Genomic DNA, 23,807 nt, shown 5'->3' with positions numbered 1-23,807 from the left:
TTGACCTGATTATTTGTCACATTATATTTACATTGTAATTACAAATGTATTGTTTGGTTGCACAATTGCAATCATAAGGTTATATTGAATTTTAAGAATATAAGTTAATTATCTAAAATAATAAAAGAAATTATTAGAAAAATAAGAGACTTTATAAATGATATTGAATTAAATATTTAAGATATATATTATCTTTTGAAAATATATTAATCAACAAACATATGTTCTTAACTAATATTATAAAATAATTGATTTATGTTTTTTTTTTAAAAATATATATAAATTAATTAGATTAATAATAAAAACTAAAAGTTAAAGATTTCTATGAACATTATAAAATACATGTTTGCAAAAAAAATTAATATAATAAGTATAATGTCATAAGTTATGAAAATATTTGACAAAAATATAATCTATCAAGTCTAACTAAAAAAATAAATGACTTGCAATTTAAATATCAAGTCAATACTACTAAAAAAAAATGAAATTGAAAATGGAACATAAGTTCTAAATTCGAAAAGAAATTTAACGTAATACACTCTTATGTCAAATTTCAACATAACATACATAAATGTTATTTAAAAGAAATGAAAAACGTAAATCTATAACCTTATTTAATAATGAATTTTCCTTCAATTTAAAAATTAGAATACTAAAAAAGTTATGCTAATGAAAAAATAAACATAGAATAAATAAATAAAATTGATAATATGAAAAATCAAATGAAAGTAAAGGTTGAGAATAAGAAGAAAATGATATATCAATAATATAAAAATAATAATATATTTTTTGAATAATTAAAAAAAGAAATTTAAAATAATAGAAATTAAAAGAAATTAAAAAAATAAATAAAAAGTAATCAACTTGTAATTACTCCATGTAATTATCATTAATTCATAACCCCTTCCTTAAAATTGGAGAGTGTAATTATCTCCTACCAATTATACCTAATTATCTGATGATCAAGTAATTATATGACCAACTAAATATGTCAAATAATATAATTACACCAAATCTAATTATGCAACAATTCTACTAAGCCCCATTAAGCCATTTTTCTTTTGGTTGAAATAAACTTTATCACAAACTAGAAGGTCGTGTAATTTTACAAAATAAAAATGTCTTTTATTCAATAGTCTAACTTGACTTGCTAAAAAATATAAAGACTACTTTTTTTTTATTATTTCCACAAGAGCCAAAAGATATAAATTCCACCAAACCTCACGTGGACGGCTTTTTAAGGAAAAAAGAAAAAGGCTAAAACTTTTCTACTTTGAGTTCCAACTTTTCTATAAATCCTCTAATCTCCAAAATACCCCTAATCCTCATCTGTTATTCAAATTCAAAATAGGGGTGTGTAAAAATTAAATCGAATCGAAAAAAGTATTACTGATCTATTGCTATTGAATTAATGGTTTTACAAAAAAAATTGTTGGGTTATGGATTTAAATTTTAAAATATTGAGCTAACCGACAACCCATTAAGACTATGGTAATTTACTATTTTACTCGTACATAAATATTAAATATTAGTCTCAATACATTACTACTTACTGTGTCATTTAACCTTCAATTCACACTTCATAGTAATTTTGAGTTCACAACTTCACATTATACAAAACGTCAAAACCTAAAGTAAAAACTTTATTCCTCTTAATTTCTCTTTGTGTTACACTTGCATAATCTTTTTTATGTTAGTTATTATTGTTTCTATTATATGAACATTTGTAAAGTTACATTGTTGTCTTGTCGCATTAAATTATCGGAGAAGTCAAAAACCGAATCGTTAAAAATATCTTATTGATTTAATTACTGATTTAGCGTATTTAGAAATCGAAAACCGGTATACCAAATTGATAATATATAAAATCGAACCGGACACACCCCTAATTCGAAAACCCAATCAAACAATACAGAAAAGGGTAAAGCTGTCATTGCACTACCAACTATTTAATTGCTTTCCACGCAACCATATTAAACTTTCAACAATGGCCAATTTAGAATTCTCCATTTTTTCTTCTTCATCATCATCATCCTTTCTTTGACAATTGGCATTGACCCTTCTCTTTCACACACTCACACACTTACTGTGTGTATATATATACTATTGGAATGTTTGTGTGCTTGGAAATCTTGAATATTTTGGTTTGATCCAGCATTTTCAACTCTATATTTGTACATTTTTTTGGTATTTTTCTTACAGATGATTGTGGAGACGGCGTTGGAAGTACTGGTGCCGTCGTGGTGGGAGGTGAAAGTCACCGTTGCCGCCACGGCATTCGTCATCATTTCTTACTGGTTCTTTGCAGTCGGTGGCGATGCTAACGCTGGTGGTCGTGTTGCCGTCGATGATGATTCTGGCGTCGTCGATGATAAAGACAAGGTATTCTGAATTTCTGTTCTTGCTTTTGAAAATGTATATGAAGAGAATTTTTGTAACCGCTTGTTGTTATTGGATTTGATCTATTTACTGGTAGTTTAGTGATGGTGTGGCTTAGAGGGATGTTACGGGTTCGAATCCTTAGCAAACAAAAACCTACTATTTACATGGAATGGAGTATTGAACTGTTCGCGACTGGCCATTGGGAATTTATAGGTTATTAAAAAAATTTGGGCATTGATGATGGGATTTTGGGGCTAATTTAGAAGCATTCTGCTAATTGAATGTGATATCTTTTGTGGGATTACTGTAATGGTTCCATTTCCGTATCAGTTAGTTACATGAAACTCTTTTGAAGTGATAGAAAGTGACTTTGTTATTGCGTGATAGCAATGATATAAAAAAGGTGAAGAATCATACTACATCGATACCCTAGTAATACTGATTACTGTATCAGGAAGGTTTTCCTTTGGAAGTAGGAGGCCACTGGGCAGAGAAGGCTTCTTTGGAATGTTGCTGGTTTTAGAAGTAAAGTAAAGTATTTCTAATTAAGTTGCTCTTTTGAAAATGCAGAACTTTGCCTCCATTTGTATTATCTTAGGTAGGATAAGGCCGAATTCACTTCAGTTTTTGTTTGTTTGTTTGTTTCCTACTTTAGAGCCATTGCTTACTTGAGTATTGTGGTAATGAAAAGATGCCAAGAATCAGGAAATACAATTGCAATACTGCTTGACTAACTTCTTTAAATATAATATTTGTTATATTCTAGTCAAAGTTGCTGCCTCGTAGGGGTTAGGCTAGTGAAATGTGGTTGGTGATCACTCAGTCTCCTACTAAATGCCAAGATGTGTGAAATATGACGTGTTTTATGATAAGTCTGGTTTAAATGGCTTATGATTGAGGCATAGTACTAGTAGTAGTGATAGTAAATTATAAGAGAAGAAGGGCAAATTTACTTTGGTTTTTGTTTGTTTGTTTCTTTTCTTTCTTAATAAAGAGCCATTGCTTACTGAGTGTCTTGGTAATGAAAAATATGCCAAGAATCAGGAAACACAGTTGCATTTATGGTTGACCGGCTTCTTTAAATGTTATATTTGTTTATATTCTAGTCGAAATTGCTGCCTTGGAAGGGAAGTTTCAGAAAAACATTGCTGCTTGGAAAGGTTAGACCAGGGAATTGTGGTTGGTGGTCACTCAGACTCCTACTAAATGCCAAAATGTGTGAAATGACGTGTCTTATGTGAAATTTGTTTTAACTGGTTTATGATTGAGGCATAGTAGTAGCAGTAGAGTTATAGTTGTAGTATATAATCAGAGCCATACGCCTAAATATTTCAGAAACCTAACAATATGATGTGGCATTATGTGGACATTAATATAATGATAAATTATGTGTGACAAAATATATAATTTTTGATCTATTAGGTTTTTGTTGTAGCCTACCACAAATAACCTATTTTTTTTTGCTGAAACAAAAATAATGATAGCAGTGCCTTCCCTATTAGCAGCTGGATGTTGACAAAACAGTGAACTCAATTAAAGGCAACGGTGTCAATGAACTGATGAGGATGCACATCTATACAATGATAATATAGTTAATTCAGTGTTATTCTTGCATGAAGGAAAAATGAATATAAAAAGGTAGATTTTTTTATGGATGAGTTGACAATCTTCAGATGGGTCCCTTTCTTTTTTCTTCATGTAATAAGTTGGTTAATCAAATTAATTTCATTGTGAAATAATTTATGAATGAGGCATAGTTGATTGATTGGATGTGTAAAGTTATTCTCTTTGCTTCAAATGTTTGGGTGTTGTTGCAAGGTTGTTTTTATTTTTCTCTGATCAGTGTGTCACTTAGGGGCTCCAAACTTTTTTAAGATGAAAATTCGGATGGTGGTTGCACTTGGGACGGTGTTTTAGGGAAGATTTTAAAATAAATTTTAGAGAAGTCTTTTATTGGAATGTGTTTGCACTACATGTCTGATTAGATGTTTCTGGATCAGACTCTCCACATATTATTAATTTTAGTTTCACCATATAAGCTTTTCAGTAGCATCACGAATAATGTGCATGAAAGGAGCCATGGTTAGGATTTGAGCATAATAACAGAGAAGAGAACATGTAAATTCAAAGAAAAAATAAAAAATTATAAAAAAAAAATTAAAGAAATTGTCGGCTAACTGGAATAAGTTTGGTTTGGTTCAGGCTTGCTCAAAACAAAAGGGTGGTTTGTATATTCAGAAAAAATAAATTCTTTGGGGAAAGAAAATTGTTTTATTTGCAAAGAGATGTCTTTTGTTCCTTTAAACCTTCTTTAGAGAAGTCTTTTAGGCGAAGCACTATTTTTAGTGCAGCTTATTGTATTTGAACTTAAATATATGTTAGCTTAAGCTAGTGGATCCATTTTGTACTTAGCTATATTTTGATTTCTTTTGATTTTGGGAAATGTAAAATGTGGGGTCAAATTTTATTTTCTGATGGTATATGTATAAGGTGAATGTTCCACTTCAAGAGAGTTGACATTACTTTGAAGGATCCAACTCGAAACGAAACCCTCAATTCGAAATAAGGAGTATACACTTGGTTATTGTGAAAAAACTAACTAGTAAGATTTAAAGTACTTGGTAGCAGTCTTTTGGAGTTCTAAACTTCTCAGCTGATTAATATGTTTGAACATGTTTCTTTTAAGAGTTAGTAAATACAAGAACTCGGCTAAGCAACAACAACAACAACACACCTAGTGAAATTCCATTGGTGGAGTCTGGGGAGGATAAAATATACGCATACCTTACCACTACCTCGTGGAGGTAGAGAGGTGTTTCCGCAAGACCCTCAGCTCAAGAGCAGCAAACCCAAAGAAAACATAGCAACTGACAAAGGAAGCAGTGCAAAACTTACAAGAAAAGAACAAGAACAACAAAATAGTGTGATAATCAAACACACAGTAAACAATAGATGATGATAGATAATGGCCCAGCGGTTTGGGCTTGGGACTTCCATGTTGGAGGTCTCAAGTTCGAAACCCCTTGCCAGCGAAAGCAAGGGGTTTGCCTTCTGGGTCGAGCTCGTCGCACCGGGCATGCCTAGTGCGGGCTACCTCTCTTATGTGGTTTGCGAGCTATTGCATAGGAGCGGGAGTTTTACCTTGTGCACACCCGAAGGGTAGCGGCTGTGGGTTTTCCTTGTCATAAAAAAAATAAAAAAAATCAAGTACTGCAATAATACTACTAGTACAATGACAAACACCAGCAAGCCTAAACCCTCATAAAGCAAAAGCAACCCTCCACTACCTACTAACCTTCTACCTTAGTACGCGACCTCCATAGCCTCCTATCTATGTCATGTCCTCGGTATGTTGTAGGTGCACCATGTCCTACCTAATCACCTCTCCATAATATTTCTTCAACCTACCTCGGCCTCTCATTGACCCTACTATCTTCAACTTCTCTCACCTCTTACCGGGGCATCCTACATCTCTTCACATCCAAACCATCTCAATCTCCCTTCCCTCATCTTGTCCACCACGGACGCCACTCCCTCTTTGTCCCAAATATACTCATTCCTAATTTTGTCGCTCCTAGTATGCCCACACATCCATCTCAACATCCTCATTCGGCCACTCGCATCTTCTAAATAAAGGAGTTCTTGATTGACTAGCACTCCGTCCCATACAACAAAGCCGGTCTAGCCACCACTCTATAAAAGTTACCTTTATGTTTTGGTGGTATTTTCTTGTCACCCATGACACCAGATGCAAGCCTCCGCTTCATCCTAGCCGTACCAATACAGTGTGTGACATCATTATGGATTAACCCATATCCTTGGATCTTAGACCTCAAATAATTAAATCTTTCACTCTTCGGGATAACTTGAGTTTCAAGTCTCACTTTTACGTCTGTCTCAAGCATCTAATCACTAAATTTACACTCCAAATACTCTTTCTTGGTCCTTCTCAGCCTAAACCTTTTAGACTCCAAAGTCCGTCTCCACGCCTTCAATCTATCGTTGACTTTGCCGTGAGTCTCCTCGATCAAAACAATGTCATCTGCAAATAACGTATCACCTAGGTTGGCTTAATTTATTCAGTTTAACGGTGAAAATGATTGAATTATCTTTAAATAGAGGTTGACTTTATAAAAAATAAAATAAAATAGAAATTGTAAATTTAAAACTCCAGGGTAAACATGTGAAGTCATTAAGTTTTTTTTTTAAAAAAACTAATGGGAAAACAGTACTAGTCAAAAACCTTCGAAAATATAATTAGAGAAGCCTAAGTTAAAGAAGGTTGATGTTGACTACCTAGAGAGTAAATAAGTTAAACAACATGAGAAGGTCTTGGTAATATATTCCACCATAGTGGTGAACAATTGTGAGTGCCTTACCTTTCTAATCCACAAAAACCAGAAAGTAATCAGTGGTGTCCACATGTTCACTTGCTAAACATAATAAAAAATCTGTGATGTCGTAGTGTAATATATGTGCCAAGTTAAAATAAGAAATTCAATTTGGAACTGAAGAATTTTTTTATGGAAAAGATTTTGTGAAAATTATCAGTAATAATGCCACTCATCTCTTGGATACAGGTTACTGGGTAATGGGCTGATAATTTAACATAAATGTATGTTATGTTTACTTTTGAATGTTTATCAGGAGGCCTGGTTAACAGGAATCCCTTACTTTAAGGAAGTTTCTAGAAAAGAAATTCCTTTTGATTTGACTTTGAGAATTAGAAACCTTGATGGGTTTTTTTAACTGGATAAGATTAGAAGTCATTTGTTTAGGTTGTTGACTTTTTTTTTTTGGGGGGGGTTTTTTTTTCCATTCTTCTCTTGGAACATGTGGTTATAAACTTATTATCCATTTACATTGAGTTGTTTTGACTTGTTTGACATGTAGTTGTGCATTTATTTTGTAGATAGGCCAGTTAAAAGGAGACCCTCCAACTAATTCTGCATATATAATCAAGGTATATTTCTGAACTTGGTGCTCATGCAATATGCTATCATTCTCATCTCTAGTTGCGGTGTATTGTACTCTATTGCTATTACTTACCAATGTAATTCATTAAATTGACTCATGTGTTGGGATTTTAAATGCATGTAATAGGTATTTTAGGAATTCATACTTGACAAGTGTTTCTCCGATATTCCAGGTTGAACTGTTAGCTGCTAAAAATCTAATTGCTGCTAATTTGAATGGCACATCAGATCCATATGCAATCATCACTTGTGGCGCACAAAAAAGATTTAGGTGACTCTTATCTATTTTTGTTATCCTGTTATCTTGGATGGCCAGTCATATAAATAGATGTCTCCTAGTTGATGTGACTGAAACCTAGTTGCATTGTTGAAGAGGAAGTGTGATGTCCAATTTTACCCTTCATTTGGATTTTCAATGTGATGACTTCAATGAATTTGACAATAATTAATAAGGGTAAAAATGGAAAACTATGTTCAATTTATGTCTTAATCTACTTTTCTTTAAAGGGTGTGAAACACCTCAAAAATTCAATTAATATGGAATGGAGGGAGTACATCTTAGTCCTTGCCTTTTTTTTGAAAGTTAGTGCTAGTTTTGCTTCTTGCTGGTACGATGCTCTTCTTCTGTTTTTCATCATCTTCCAGTTTTTTTAATTATATAAAATGATGACTATGGAAATATTGTTAAAATGAGATAAAGTTGTTTTGAACTTTATGTTTTGAGAAAATGGACAATATCTTACATTGGTGGTTAGTTTGGTTTTAAGATGGTGTTTTACTTCATGTACTCTGTAGTAACAGTTGAAAGTCAGTCACAGTTTATCTGATCAGCTGAGAGCATACGTTCTCTTCTCAGTCAGTTGATTTGTTCACAATGGGTACAATCTAAGATTTGTCTTTAAATTCATCATCAGAAGCAGAGGGCTCCAGCTGGGGGTGGGGAGAGGGAGAGACAGTTATGTTGACTAGGCTTGAGATATGTGTGTGTGCGTGTGTATGCAAGCGTACACTTGGGGTGATGAGGAATGGTTAAGTTCTTATACAAAAGCATATATTCAGCATGTATTGTTGCATCTGGTTAACAATGTGTACTCTTGTACCTGTTGTAGTTCAATGATCCCTGGCTCAAGAAATCCTATGTGGGGGGAGGAGTTCAACTTTTCTGTTGATGAGCTGCCAGCTGAGGTAAGCTATTCAACAGATCTTGTCAAATGAAGCACAAGTGCTATATTGTGCTCCTGTAATACTCTTTGGAGGTAGTGCTCTAAGTCATTTATTACATTAACTTGTGGCTACATGAATTTTGGTGTTCTTGGTCATTTTCTTTAGAATATTTCTCAATTGTGCTTGATTGTTCGGCAGATAAATGTGACAATATATGATTGGGACATAATTTGGAAAAGTGCTGTTCTTGGTTCAGTGACTGTACCTGTTGAAAATGAACGTCAGACAGGTGCTGTTTGGCATACATTGAACAGCACATCAGGGCAGGTATCTATTGATTATTTCATCTTCTTGTTTTCCTTTTTCTTTTGGAAAAATGCATCATGGTTTTGCTTGATTCCGTAAAGCTCTATCCTTATGAAACTAATTCATGCTCGTTTCTTTTCCAGGTTTGTCTTCACATTAAAACAGTAAAACTCAATATCAATTCATCAAGGTAGGGCGTCGTCTTCTTTTTGGGGCCTTACATTTCTTCCTGTTTGAATGTCAACCATTCTGCATGGGACAAATGCTTAACCTGATAATATTCATTTTAGTTTATTAGGCTCCCTTTCTTGGTTCATGCATTCTCTTTTTTTGATGAACTTGGTCCATGCATTCTCTACCTCTCAAATGTACATACTATATCAAGATGAGTTGATGTTGAGATTTATGTCGTCGTCATTGTTAGAGTGGATAAAAGTCTCACATTAGTTGGGGAATGGATTGGTGGTCTCCTTGTATGGACTTCGACATTCCTCCCCTCATAAGCTAGCTTTTGGGGTTGAGTTAGGCCCAAGTGCCCTATCTTTATATGGTATCAAAGTTAGGTTCATCCCCTATTTGGGCTCCCAATCCACGCTTCAGTTGGGCTTGGGCGTGAAAGGGATGTTAGAGTGGATAAAAGTCTCACATTGGTTGGGGAGTGCACTGGTGATCTCCTTGTATGGACTTAGACAATCCTCCCCTCATGAACTAACTTTAGGGGTTGAGCTAGGCCCAGATGTTATCTCGACCTTAGCCTTCTTTTCTATTTAGATTCCCGTTATCTTTACAATCATCATCAACATACCCTGTGAAATCCGACAAAGTGGGTTTGAGGAGGGTAAGTGTACGCAGACCTTACTACTACCTCGTGGAGGTAGAAAGGCTGTTTTAGAAAGACCATCGGCTCAAGTGTATCAAACTCAAGTACAAGAAGAAGAAATCAATACATAAAGCATAGCAGCTAAAAAGAAAAGCAATGTAAAGTCTACAAGAGAACTATAACAACAAAATAATGTGATAATTGGAAATCAATAACAAGACAACTATAGTGGCACGACTAGTCCTATGACAGGCCATATCCTTCACAAGGCAAGGCAAGGCAACACTCTACCCTTACTAGCCTTTTACCTTAATACGCGACATCCACTCCTTCCTATCTAAAGTCATATCCTCGATAATATGAAGTTGCACCATGTGTCCTGTCTAATCACCTCTCTCTAGTACTTTTTTTGACCTACCCCTACCCGTCCGCGTGCCCCCTACATCCAACCTCTCGCATCTCCTCATTGGGGCATTGGTACACCTCCTCTGCACATGCCCAAACCATCTCAATCTCGTTTCCCTCATTCTGTCTGCGACAAAGGCCACTTCCACCTTCTCCCAAATAACCTCATTCCTAATCTTGCCAATCTCAGTACGCCCACACATCCATCTTAACATCCTCATCTCCGTAACATGCATCTTCTGAACATGTAAGTTTTCGACTGGCCAACACTCCACCCCTTAGAACAAGGACGGTCTAATCACCACTCTGTATAACTTGCTATTAAGTTTAGGTGGTACCTTCTTATCACACAATACTCTAAAGGTAAGCCTCCATTTCATCTATGTTGCCCCAGTGTGATGTGTGACATCATCGTTCATATGCTACTCTGGATGACAGACCAAGATATTTGAAGCTTTCTATCTTGGGAATAGTGTGAGAGGCAAGCCTCACTTCCACGCCTGCTTTATCCAACACAAGATTGAATTTGCACTCAAAATATTTTGTTTTGGTCCTACTCAATTTGAACCCTTTGGACTCGAGAGTTTGTCCCCAAACCTCAAACCTATCATTAAATTTGTTCTATGTCTCATCAATCTGTACTATGTCATGCGCAAATAACATACACCATGGAATCTCCTCCTAAATAGACCGCGTTAGCTCATCCATCACCAAGGCAAATAGAAAAGGGCTCAACACTGATCCCTGATGTAGCCCCATCTCAATAGGGAAGTATATGACCAAAATGACTAAATGAACACCTTTGTTGTATATTAAGGACCAAAATAAAGCATTACATATACATTAAGGATCATTTTCTCCCTCAACCCTAAAACACCTACAGTACCCAAAATCCCGAAGACTTTTAAAGTGTGCCAATTCACCCAACACAATGTCTCTGTCCCTTTTTTCGTTTTAGAGTTCGTGGAAGTAAGCTTGCCACTTTTGCTTAATGGAGGTCTTGTCTGCCAACACCTTCTCTTCCTCATCCTTCATGCACTTCACTTGATCCAAGGTCGCAAGCTGTTCTCTCGCTTTCACGAGCCTATACAATCTCTGATCCCCACCTTTGTCCCCTAGCTCGACGTATAAGCGTTCAAAAGTTGTCGTCTTAGCATCCGTGACTGCCAACTTCGCTTCTATCTTCATCGTCTTATATATATCCCTAAGCATCCACTATCCATCCTCATCCACACACTCCAACCACCTCATAGAAGCAACCTTCTTTGCCTTGAACTCCTTCATTCCATCACCAAAGATCCCTCTTGATACCCCTAGTATCTCTGGAGCTGCTTTCTCTGAAAGGTAAGGAGTCAAGTCACCCCATCTAATCCTCGGTCGATCATAAAAAGTTTCTTCCTTCTATCCTTCTTATCTCCAAGTCCATCACCAAAAGCCTATGTTGGATAGTAATATCTTCACTCTGAATAACCTTGCAATCCTTACAAAGCTATCACCCTTCTGAAGGAGCAAGTAATCTATCTTACAAATATATATGCTATAAGGAATCTTACAAAGATGTTGGATTTATGTGCTATAAGGAATTTGTGATTGGATTACTTACAAAGATGTTTATGTGTAATGTTACATAGTAATTGAGTGAAACTTTTCTTCCCTTTTCCTTTTCCCCTTGTAAAGTCTCCTAATGGTTGGGAATGCTGCAAATGATCCAGCATTGAAGTTTTGCATTTTGCTGAGTTATGCTTGAAGGAATCTTGGGTATGACCCTAGTTTAGCAAGAGTTATTATAGGGCATGTGACTTGTCCAACACGCACCCGTCGACATTTTTGATGAGTCCGAGCAACATAGAATGTCACAATTCTGAAATGACTTAAATGTTTCTAAGAGGATATTTTCAATTCCTTAAGTTATGTTCTATAGAACTTGTATGGTTAAGCTATGAGAAACATAGGAGAAAATATTAATGAATTGTGTATCTACATCGTTATATCTAAGTTGCTCAGGCTTGTGTGTGGGTGTTCGATACGGGTGCGAATCTAGAAGTCAGATCCTTCATGATCTAATTTTTAAGATTTGGGGATATGGATCCATGTATGGATACGGGTGCGGGGATTCACTTAAAAATAATTAAAATATCTAAAAATAGAGTGATAAAACCTAAATTATGAGATATTATGCGGAGAACTTGAGGAGAATCCTAGGAGATTAAAGGAAAAGAAGTGACATAGTAATTTCTATATAAAAGGTATTCCGTTTTGTTTAATTTTCACCTTAGCTTTTGTATTGATTACTGAAATCATTGAAACTGTCCAAACTTTCCCTATCGATTTTGGTCAAAGTACCCAAAATCGGTTGACCAAATTGGACACGGATCCCACACCCACGCCCATATCGTGTCGACATGGATGTGGCACCAACAGTGAAGAGTCCGAGCAACTTAGGTTATAATCCGTCAAGCTAGTGCATGCGTCATATGTACGAGCTTGTTACAGATGTACTTAATACGAGGATTACTGAGGGACTTAATGAAAATGTCTGCAAGATGATCAATTGACTTCACAAATTTTGTAACAATATCTCCAGGGAGCTTCTTTTCTATGAAAAAGTGACTATCAATCTCAATGTGCTTAGTCCTCTCATAAATTATTGGATTTGATGCGATATGAAGGGGTGCTTGGTTATCATACACAAGTTCTGTCTGTCCAAATTTTAGTTCTCTAAGCAACTATTTAATTCAAATTAGCTCGCAAGTTGTTACATTGCTCTATATTCTACTCGCACACTAGATCAAGCAACCACACTTTGTTCTTTGGTCTTCCGAGACACCAAATTACCTTCTACTAAAACACAATAGCCGGATGTAGAATGTAGAATGTTTATCAGAAGGTGATCCTACTCGATGAACATCTATCCCACGATCTGCTCATGGCCTCAATCCTCGAAGAGTAGTCCCTTACCTAGTGTTGACTTTATATATCGCAAAATGCAGACAACTGCATCCCAATGAATTTCAGGGGGAGAATCCATAAACTGACTTACAATACTCACAGGACTGGGAGATATTTCAACATACCAATCAATCACCTATATCTTCTAGGATCACTAAGTGGCTCCCCCCGTCCTAGTAGGAGTTGAGCATTTGGATCTATAAGAGTGTCAATGAGTTTACATCCCATCATTCCTATCTCCTCAAGAATGTCTAAGGCATACTTGTGTTGCAAAATAACAATACTTGATCTGGATTGAGCAACTTTAATACCTAGAAAATACTTCAGTCTGCCAAGGTATTTGGTTCGGATATGCTGAACGAGTTGTTGCTTAAATTAGTGATTCTGTCTTGAATTGCCAGTAATAGTGATACTGTCAACATAGACTACCAAATAAATACATAGATTTGGAGTAGGATGTCGATAAAACACATAGTGATTAGGGGTGGCAAAATCAAATCCAACTCGTTTAAGTAACCCGCCCATTCATTAGCTCAACCCATTAAAAATTGGGTTGATATGCAACCCGAATTGGCTCATGAGAAATCTTGTCAAAAAAATTTTAAAAAACTTTTATTTCAATTTAGTGTGTGATATATAGCCATAATAAAGAAAAAAATAATTTTATTAGGTACTAAAATAGTTTAAAAGAACAAATAAAACAATTAAACTTAGTAAAAATTGGATTGGGTTGAGTCTTGACATATAACTCATTGCCTAACTCGTTTGGACGGAAACAAATTTGAGTTGGGTTGAGTTTTGACCCAATTGTTGTCTTAACCCATTATGACCCGCCCAAATTTGACCCAACCTGCCCAATTGTCACCCCTAATAGTGATCAACCTCATTACGAGTTCCGCCAAACTCATGAATTACTGTGCTGAACTTTCCAAACAAGGGTTGAAGAGACTATTTCATATTATAAAGTGACCGTTGCAATCAACACACCAGGCTAGACTCTCCCTGAGCCACAAAACCAGGTGGTTGCTCCATATAAACTCCCTCCTAAAGGTCAATATGGAGAAAAGCATTCTTATTGTCCAACTGGTAAAGAGGCCGGTGGAGGACAACCACCATGGATCGGGAAAAAACGAACATATGCTATTTTAGCCATGAGAGAGAAAATATTACTCTAGTCAAGCCTAAATATCTGTGTATACCCATATACTTTTTTTAATGATTTCAACCTCTTTCCTGTGGTTAGATCTAATTTTCCGGCAACTGAAATTGTTTTTTTCTAGATCCGGTTGCGACTTTGATTTTTTCCAGATATTAGGCTACTAAGATTTCACAAGATGTCTTGATTTGATGTATTTAGCTCCAAAAACACGAAAATCAAAACTTCAAGCCTTAAGATTACTTCTGAATCATTAATGGGAAGTTCAAACTATTTAGCATGGGTTTCCGCAATTGAGTTGTGGTGCAAAGGTCAAAATGTTCAACATCACTTAACCCAAGAGGCTAGTGAGTAGTGAGATAGATGAAAAGACCAAAGCACCGCGGGAGAAGTTTGGCGCTCAATTATATAGTCTCTAGTGACGACCTGTTGATTCCAAGATAATGCCCTTGTATCTTCCATTCCATACATGCTATTAAGTCTGTGAAAAGGCTCGCACTTTATATACTTATGACACATCTCGTTTTTATGACGTGATATCTCGAATGAAAAAAATAAAGAAACAAGAATCAAGTATGTCAACTTACTTGGGACAGGTACACGCAATCACGGAGGAATTTGAGGGTTTGATGTCAGTTACTACAAACGTAGAAAAGCCAAATCTGGGTGTGATAACACTTAATGATAACATACAGGTTGGTACTAAAAAAAAAATAACACAGTAACAAATTATCATTAAGAAGGGAAAATTAACCAAACAGTGAAACACTTCTGTGACAAAAGGGGAAGGGGGGAAGAACGAGCATGTATGATTTTGCTGATCCTTTATTTCACTAGTTGGCAAGTGGATGATGAGATGTAATCTAATTTCTTTGTTTTGCAATAATTAGATAATGTTTTTCATGTTCAATTTGAACATTACTTGCTTTCAATGGAGAGTTGCAGGAGACTTGTTTAGTACAAATTACTCTTTCGATTGCTGGAAGATTATTTATCCATCAGCAAAATAACTGATGATATGTTGTTATAGTTCTGTCGTATCTATCTCACCAAAAGATAATATTTCTGGGAGCTGGTGGATAATGATCTTTCCCTCTCTGTGTTCTTTCTGGTGTCTTAGGGGTTTGAATGGATGTGCTAATACTCGTAGAAGGATTGCTTTGGATAAAGAAGGGCCTACTGTAGTTCATCAGAAACCTGGGCCACTGCAAACAATTTTTGATCTCCCTGCTGATGAGGCAAGTGCTGATTTGGTTTTATAGAGGTCTCTTAGTTTTGCAAGGATACTAAGTTGGACAACTAGACTATTCAACTTGATTGCTAAAGGAACCATTAATTGCAGGTTGTTGAGCATAGTTATTCTTGTGCACTTGAGAGGTCATTTTTGTATCATGGACGTATATATGTCTCCTCGTGGCATATTTGCTTCCACTCAAATGTATTCTCAAAGCAAATGAAGGTCAGTTCCACCTTAAGTTCTATGCCCTAAATTGGAAATTGGAACCTGATGAATTTGCTCTTTGAATTTTTTCAAGCATTTACTTGTGATGTTTGTTTATTTGTCTTTTTTCCCCAATGCTAATTAGCTTGTCCTGGGTGCAGTACTTTCATTCAGAAGGATAGCTACAAATATTTCTACTGTGACCTCACTGGTGGATATTTTGAACTTTGGAGAATGTTATTCAAAATTTGTTGGAATTTTTTTCTGATTGATAAACAAAATTTGATTCTGGATAAAAACATCCCTTTCTAATTCTCTAGTATATGCGCTTGGTTCTATATCCTAATATTTTTCTTTCCAACCCTGGATCTAACTGGTCAAGACTTTATTTATTTTTTTATTTTTTTTTTGATTTGCACCGGGTGTCCGAGTCTCTTTGAGCCCCGACTAGTCCCGGGGGTGCACAGGCCCTCGGCAAGGAGTTTCCCGCAAGTGCACCACGGTTAATTCAGGTTTTACCCAGTCCGATGGCCCTCAGAAATTGTTTGCACCTAGTGGGTTTCGAACTTGAGACCTTGAAAGGGAGCAAACCCCAAGGCTCAAGTCAATTGCCAGCAGGCCAACCCCTGAGGGTTGGCCAACCCCTGGTCAAGACTTTATTTCCCCTCAGCCATTTTGATATTGTAAATTTATCTCAAGAATGCTGAAGCTTGGGTATTCTAGGCTGCTCATTTGACCATGCTTATATTTCTCTTTTCACAGGTAGTTATTCCTTTGGGAGATATTGACGAGGTATGATATTATCTGTGCACGTTATCAGGATTGTCATTTCCAAGTTGTCACGGTGCTTGGGAAGGTTGCCTTGGAAATATTTTGGAAATTGATGGTAGTGTTATTTTGCTTTTAGATAAGGAGGAGCCAGCATGCATTCATTAACCCTGCTATTACAATAATTCTACGTACAGGTGCAGGCGGTCATGGGGTACCTCCTTTAGGAAATCCTGATGGTTAGTAAACCAACCTATTTTGTGAATTTCAATAATTTTATATGCTTTTTCTTCCTTTAAATGAGTTGGCAAGTTGGATAATGAATGAGCTTTTCAGTTCTTTTGGGTTTTGGTTTGTTAGGAGGAAAAGCCCCGTGCAAACTGATTTTGGGTTGAGGTGTAGAATGATTGACTGATTTGTTAGGAGGAGATTCTCTGATGACTTGTATAACTCTTGTAGACTCCTAGCGCGATAATGCGAATCTAAAGTTCATGCCAAGTTTCCTTTACATAGTATCTACTTTTATAAAGAAAATGATGACCGACCCAAAATAGTATCTACTTTTATTTTAAGAAAAATGAAATTTTACAACAAGCAGCAGTCCATTGAGTCTATTGTGAAGCAGATAATCCAAGACATTCATTCAAGAGGAGCTATAAGCAGCAGTCTTGGCTGGATCACCATAACTTCTACCCTATATAGAGTAGAGAATAGCATGGTGTAGGATTATTTTTGTTTGGTAGGTGCTATGCTCAACTGTAACTACAAAAACAGCATACCCAGTGAAATCCCACTAAGTGGGGTCTGGGCTGTTGAATGGCAGTTGGGTCATAATGTCAAATAGGTATTTTTTTTCTTTGTTCATTGCTCACTTGATAATAAAATGGTTCCTTAATTATCAAAAATAATAAATGAAATTTTAAATACTATATAACCCAGAATTACTTAGATGGAAAGCACAATATTTATCTAGAGGTGGAAGATTGACCCTGATCAACTTAGTCTTATGCTTTGCCAACAAATTTGATGTCAGTTTTTCCTCTCCCACCTAAGGTGGAGGAAAGAATTGATGCATTAAGGAGGAATTTTTTGTGGAATGGAGAGAAAGAGTACAAAGGATTTCATTTGGTCCAATGGAAGACTGTAAATCTTTCAAAGAAACAAGGTGGGTTAGGCATTAGAAACTTGAAGAAACAGAACAAAAGCCTTATGATGAAATGGTTGTGGAGATTTCGTAAAGAGGAGCTGGCCCTTTGGGTTAGAGTGATTCAGGCCAAGTATGAGAAGATAAACTACTGGAAAACTAAGGAAGTGACTTCTAGGGATGGCAATGGGGCAGGGCGGATGTGGGGTGGGGAGGGTTTAAGGTTGTGCGGGGCAGGTGGGATGTGGGGCGGGTTGAAGTGGGTTTTTTTAAAACTAATGTGGGTTGGGGTATATGCGATTTTATGTGGATTTCACTGGGTATGTTGTTGTTACATGTTATAAGAGTGATAGAGCATTATTTATTAAGATAATTTTTTTAAAGCTACTAAAATATTCAAGATAGTAAATGAAAATGGTTCAATAAAAAATAATTCAATTTCTTACATGTTTCCAGTTGACCTCTAAAAAATAAAAAATTATGTCACTATCCTATTAAATTAATACAACTTAATGAAAAAATGAATTTATTTTTATGAATTTTATTTTTTAGTATCAAACTTAACTAGAAAAAGAAAATATTAAAAAAAGTATGCAGGGCGGGTCTATGCGGGGAGGGGTGGGGTGGGTTGAAAATGGAAAAAATGTTATGCGGGACGGGGAGGGGCAGATTAAAAATTTTGCAGGTTAAGCTCAACCTGCCCTCGCCCTCTCCCCCACCCTCTCCCCCGCCCCCACCCCGCACCACCCCATTGCCATCCCTAGTGACTTCTGCCTATGGTATTAGTCTATGGAAAACAATCAGAGATTTGTGGCATAGTTTCTTCAAAGAAATAGATTCAATGGAAGGAAGATTTTGTTTTGGGATGATAACTGGTTAGGAAATGGCAGCCTCAAGCAGCTCTTTCCAGACATCTATCTGCTGAATCAACAACAACAAGCCACTGTGCAAGAAGTCTGGTCCATCCATGGATGGAACTTAACATACAGAAGGATGATACAAGACTGGGAGGTGGATAGACTAGCTGAATTTTATGGCACCCTAGACCATTTTGAAGGATTGAAAGATGGAGAAGATGCTCTCAGGTGGATTCATCACAACAAAGGTATCTTTACAGCTAGCTCTGCCTACAAGAATCTGAATCAAATGGGACTCAACTCAGATTTTTGCCTTGGAATCTTATCTGGAAAGTCAAAATTCCATATAAGGTGGCAATCTTTACTTGGTTGGTAGTAAAAGAGGCAGCACTAACTCCGGAGAATCTCATGAAGAGGGGAATACATGTGTCCTATATGTTTTGTTTGTGAGAAACAGGCAGAGATACTGTAGGGTGGTTAGACAGCTTTGAAACTTGTTTACCAGCTTTAGGCGCACAAGTTGGACCATGCCACAAAGAGCAAGTCAGGCTATAGAAAGCTGGAACAATGAAGGTAGTGGCAGTACAGACCAAAAAGCAGATGGAGAATTGTCCCAGCAGTGATTTGGCGGACCATATGGAAGGAGAGAAATATGAGATGTTATGAGAGCATGAGTAGTCCTTTACACAGGATTAAAATGAACTGCATTATCACTTTTTGCTATTGGTGCAGTTCTGAGTATGTAGATGATCCTATACCTATTATAGATATCCTAGGTTTTTTGTTAGATGAAGTAGGATCTAGTTTATTTTGTTGAGTATACTCAACTGTATGTAGCTCCATGATGTAAATTTGGGATCCTACACAAAACTGTTACCTTTGTCAAAAAAAAAGAACTTCTCAATGCAAGTTTTCTTTTTCTGCCACCTAATACTCAAAGCTTTTAGGGAAAAATGAAAAACAAAAAAGAGCTCTAATATCTACCTGTTGGATGGCACCACATGTTTTTCAAGGTAACAACAAACTAAAAACCATACACAATTAACTCCTCTATCAATACTCTTTCAAGAGAAACCGAGATACAAATTGCGAAGAAGAGAAGTTCTTTATTTTAACTCATGTTAGATGGGTGAATTTAATATTGACATTCTTGATTCTTAATATCGATTGTCTAATCACATAACTTTTCAACTTCCAGGGAGAGTACGATATATGTTCGCATCTTTTTGGAATAGGAATCATGCAATTAGAGCCTTGCAACGATCAGCAACAAACTATCATGCCATGCTAGAAGCAGAGAAAAAGGTATTTCTGTGCTTTTAATTAGTCCTTTTTTCTAATTATTTGAGACATTAAGCAGTTATACATTCTTAATGAAGGTTGCTTTTAGAACATCCTACAAATCAAATTGCCTGCTTCACTGTGTTTTTCCTCTTATTTTTTTGTTGATGAAGTTATAATTTATTAATGAGATGGGTAGATCCGACATACAAGGTGTACACAAAATGTAGAGAATCTAAAAGGAAGACATGAGTATTTACAAAGAGCATCAACAGTAACACAATATCACTAAGTGCTTCAAAGTTGTACAAATTTGTTATTTCCAATAATCTATACAAACAAGTTCTCTGTCCATTCAAACACTCTCCTATTCTCTCTTCGCATATTAGCTGCATGAGTGCAGGAGGAGCTCTTCTGATTTCCTTCTCTTTCTCCCAATTTATATCCTAGAAGCGCCTCTCTGGCAGTCCCTAGTATCCATGTTACACTCAAATTTATGCTCCAGACCATACCCATAATCTGGATGCAATAGGACAGTGAACTAGTAAGTGATTGCATCCTCTCCCAAGTCCCACCTGTGTTACTGTGCTGCACATTGGAAATATTTAGTTAACTACCAAAAGAGTCATGTAGCATATAGGATATGTATCATGTAAGCTACCTGTTCTAATGCATTAGCATACTAAACATCAAATTTATGTCTTTCTTCTATTTATCATCTTCTCTCACTTCTAATTGATGGAAGATTTCTGCTAGCATAGTTAATATCTCTATTTACACTCTAGGTAAGAAGACTTTGGATAGCTGTTTAATTTTGATTACCACATTGATGTTCTCTCATGAAGAGCTATACCGTGGTAGACTGGTAGGAAGCCGTTTAGGGTGATTAACATTCAAGCATATCGGTGTACGTTCCGAGCATGACAATGCGTGTAGAATATAAAGAAAGAAGATAGAAAAAGGAAAGGACTAGAATACATGTGTTGACTTGTGATGGATGATTCAATTGCCTAGTAGTGCATAAGAATGGCATTAAGCACCCTACTTTATGTGCTTGTAAAATAGATCCTTGTTCCAAGGAAAAAAGGGTGTTTGCTTTCATGCTTTCATGTTGAGAGTTTTTTCAGATCAATTGTAAGAATATAATCCTAGACAATAATTTTAATCATCGGGAGCAGAGACATGGGCCTTTTGAGGGCAGAGGCAAGTCAGCAACTTCATATCAATAATCTCATTTCATTAGACTTTACTTTTCTAGTATAGCTCTTTGTCATGTTGATAACATCCCGATTACTTGGTTTCAAATAGGGTTGGATAAATTAGGTTTAGAAAGGAAGGGTTACTGGTTAATATGTATGCATTTATCATTTGTTTTTGTATATTATAAAAAATGAAAGGAATGGTTATTGGTTGTAAATCAACACAAACATGTTGGAAGTAGCATTTACGAGTCTCTTCAATGTGATTGCATTGTGTAACTGTGTAAGGAAGGTCCCAATTTACATGTTAATTATTGCCTGCCTAAATATTTTTTATTACTAAAGAATGACGCTCAAGTTTCATTTCTCATAAGCATCTTATCAACTTGTTGGCCAAGCAGAAGAGCAAAGAAATGCTCTGTTAATCTTGGAGACTACAAAACATTGCTAAGTGGTATAACAATTTGTTATCGTCACTGCATAATTCTGATGTTATGTAATAATATTTTAATCTGTGAGCTTGTTGAAGCAACATCATGTGCAGATGTGTTCTTAATCTCAGCAGTTTTAAATTTGTTCATAAAGCTTAGAATTTAAGAAATTTGTAATTATTTATAGTGCATCTTTTGGTCATGACAGTTTTCCCCCAGATTTTCCATTCTATGCCTACGTTTATCTTCTCAGTCATGACCCCCCATCCCCACAAATTATCCATCTTGGTTTTCTTTTAGGAGAGGGAACAGTCAGCACTACGTGCACATAGCAGCTCAGTTAAAGGAAGTAAAAAGATGGATATGAGCCGGGAAGAAAATGTGCCAATGACTGGGAAATCTCAGCCTTTTATCAAAGAAGAAGTCCTTTCTGGTATATACAATGTATGTATGAAACCTAAGCTCTTATCATTTAGCAACTAGAACCTCTTGATACATGATTTGAGATTTTATTATAAATTTTCAGGACACCTTCCCATGTACACCTCAACAATTTTTTGACATACTATTGTCTGATGGTTCAAATTTCACTACCGCGTACCGTATAGCACGCAAAGATTCTAATCTCAATGTAAGTTCCATGTCTCGGTTTCTTACAGTTAGAACGCTTTTGTGAACTGTGCTTCTCATTTTATGCATTTCAGAGCTCAAGTACTACAGTTTTGTTTTCTTTTCCTTTATTTAAAAAAAAAAAAAAACTTTTTTGTGGGTGAAGCAGGATGTTTTACTATAGTTGGATGTCAAAATAATTTCTCACTCAATTGAAATTCATCTTTCGGGGCATATGCTCAGTCAAAAGTAAAAGAGGTAGGTAATAGCTAGAGTTCAAAGAGGAAATAAGCATGTAAGTTACCTTGAAGAACCTGTGAAGTTGATTATCAGGTTGTAGTGTTTCTGGTGCAATTTCTTATTAATCTCTTTCTATTTATTGGAAAACAAAGTAAGCAGAAAAAGTGAACTTGGTGGAAATATATTTTCTCCATATCTTGAATGTTAAGGTATGTTGTGTGTATATATCCAAAAATCTGCATGGAGTCTACTCCTGAGTATATTCCCAGGCCTGTCAGAAGAGGCTGAAGAGGAGCAAGGGTTGCTGCTGATGGTTAGGAACATGAAAGTAGCACTGAGGGGAGAGCAATTTAGGAGATTTATGAGATGATGAGTTGAGAAGGGTTCTGAATCGAATGGAAAGAAAATGATACTTTAAGCTCTAGGAAATTCCCTTTAGGTTGATGAGGCATTAAAGCATAAAGCTAGAGTTGCTTATCACAATCTAAAAAAAGCATTACTTGCTCAGAAATCTTTTATGCTCTCAAAGTTTGATGAATTTGATACATCACTGGCCTCACTGTATCTGATCCCTATTCCTACACTAAATTTTTTCTATGATCAACAGGGAAAAAATGCTTATATTTTACTGTTACTAAACTACTTTAAATCTAAATTGCTCAGACTCGGGTGCGGATGTCTGGTACGCGTGTGGATCTAGAGGTCGGATCCTCTATGATCTAAATTTTAAGATTTGGGGATACGGATCCATGTATGGATTCGGGTGCGCGGATTCGGCTCAAAATAATTTAAATATCTAAAAATAGAGTTATAAAACCTAAATTATGAGATATTATGTGGAAAGCTTGAGGAGAAACTAGGGATAGCAACTGGGCGAGGCTAGGCGGGGTAGGGCAAGCCATGACCCATTTAGATTTTTACTGGCCCTACCCCACCCCGTTTAGTAATTTAAAAAAAAAATCCTCCGCTCTATTAAGCCCTGCCCTACCCTCTTTTTCAATTTTTGCTTGTTATTTTTTGATTTGTAATATGTTCAATTCTGCTGTACAATATTCTTTCTGATTTAGAATACAAGTTCAAACTACTCTATTTTTGCCCTTTTAACGTGCATTTATACATGCATTCTTCAAACTTTTTGAAATAATCAAGATATTAAAAATTAAATATGAAATACTTAATCTCAAATTGAAAAAATAATATATATGTAACAAAAATTAGTAATAGAGCAGTCTCTGACTTTCTAATAGCAATACAATTGTGAAATACAGTGGATTAGTGAAACTCATCAATGAAAGTGGTGTTCAGAGTAATAATCTACTTGCTTTGTTCTTCTTACATAATTCAAAAATAATTGCAGAACTGTGTATAACCCCGCCCCGCCCCATTTAGGTTTTACCCTGCCCTACCCCGATTGCCATCCCTAAGAGAATATTGATCAAGAGGAGAATTTTGAAAGGAGATGAAAGAAAAGGGAGTGACAATAGTTTATATTCATTTTCTTCAATTCCACCTTAGTTTTTGTTTTGATTTTAGAAATCATTGAATATGTCTAGAATTTCTCCCTCAAATTTGGTCAAAGTACCCAAAACTAGTTGACCAGATTGGGTACGGATCCCACACCCACACCCACGTCGTGTCGACACGGGTGCGGCACTGAAAGTGAAGAGTCCAAGCAACTT

At 36.0% G+C, this 23,807-nt stretch overlaps 1 protein-coding gene across 3 annotated transcripts in view; it reads left to right on the top strand.

The window, feature by feature from the left end:
- The first annotated feature begins 2,100 nt into the window (after positions 1-2,100).
- LOC125842351 (BAG-associated GRAM protein 1-like) overlaps positions 2,101-23,807 on the top strand; it is a 274,321-nt gene continuing 252,614 nt past the window's right edge. For 2 of the 3 annotated variants that reach the window (XM_049521627.1, XM_049521626.1), the window contains exons 1-13: positions 2,101-2,382; positions 7,295-7,345; positions 7,532-7,629; positions 8,468-8,543; positions 8,721-8,849; positions 8,972-9,018; positions 15,279-15,396; positions 15,501-15,617; positions 16,362-16,391; positions 16,507-16,606; positions 19,567-19,673; positions 21,580-21,723; positions 21,806-21,910. In XM_049521627.1, coding sequence (XP_049377584.1) covers positions 2,203-2,382; positions 7,295-7,345; positions 7,532-7,629; positions 8,468-8,543; positions 8,721-8,849; positions 8,972-9,018; positions 15,279-15,396; positions 15,501-15,617; positions 16,362-16,391; positions 16,507-16,606; positions 19,567-19,673; positions 21,580-21,723; positions 21,806-21,910 — 1,302 coding nt within the window. In that variant the 5' untranslated portion in view covers positions 2,101-2,202. The remainder of the gene's footprint in view (positions 2,383-7,294; positions 7,346-7,531; positions 7,630-8,467; positions 8,544-8,720; positions 8,850-8,971; positions 9,019-15,278; positions 15,397-15,500; positions 15,618-16,361; positions 16,392-16,506; positions 16,607-19,566; positions 19,674-21,579; positions 21,724-21,805; positions 21,911-23,807) is intronic. The other variant, XM_049521628.1, reaches the window with a different exon arrangement.

Source organism: Solanum stenotomum, chromosome 10 (genome assembly GCF_019186545.1).
Source record: "Solanum stenotomum isolate F172 chromosome 10, ASM1918654v1, whole genome shotgun sequence".
NCBI lineage: Eukaryota > Viridiplantae > Streptophyta > Magnoliopsida > Solanales > Solanaceae > Solanum > Solanum stenotomum.
The sequence above is the reverse complement of the archived record's forward strand: the minus strand, read 5'-3'. Positions and strand labels throughout refer to the sequence as shown.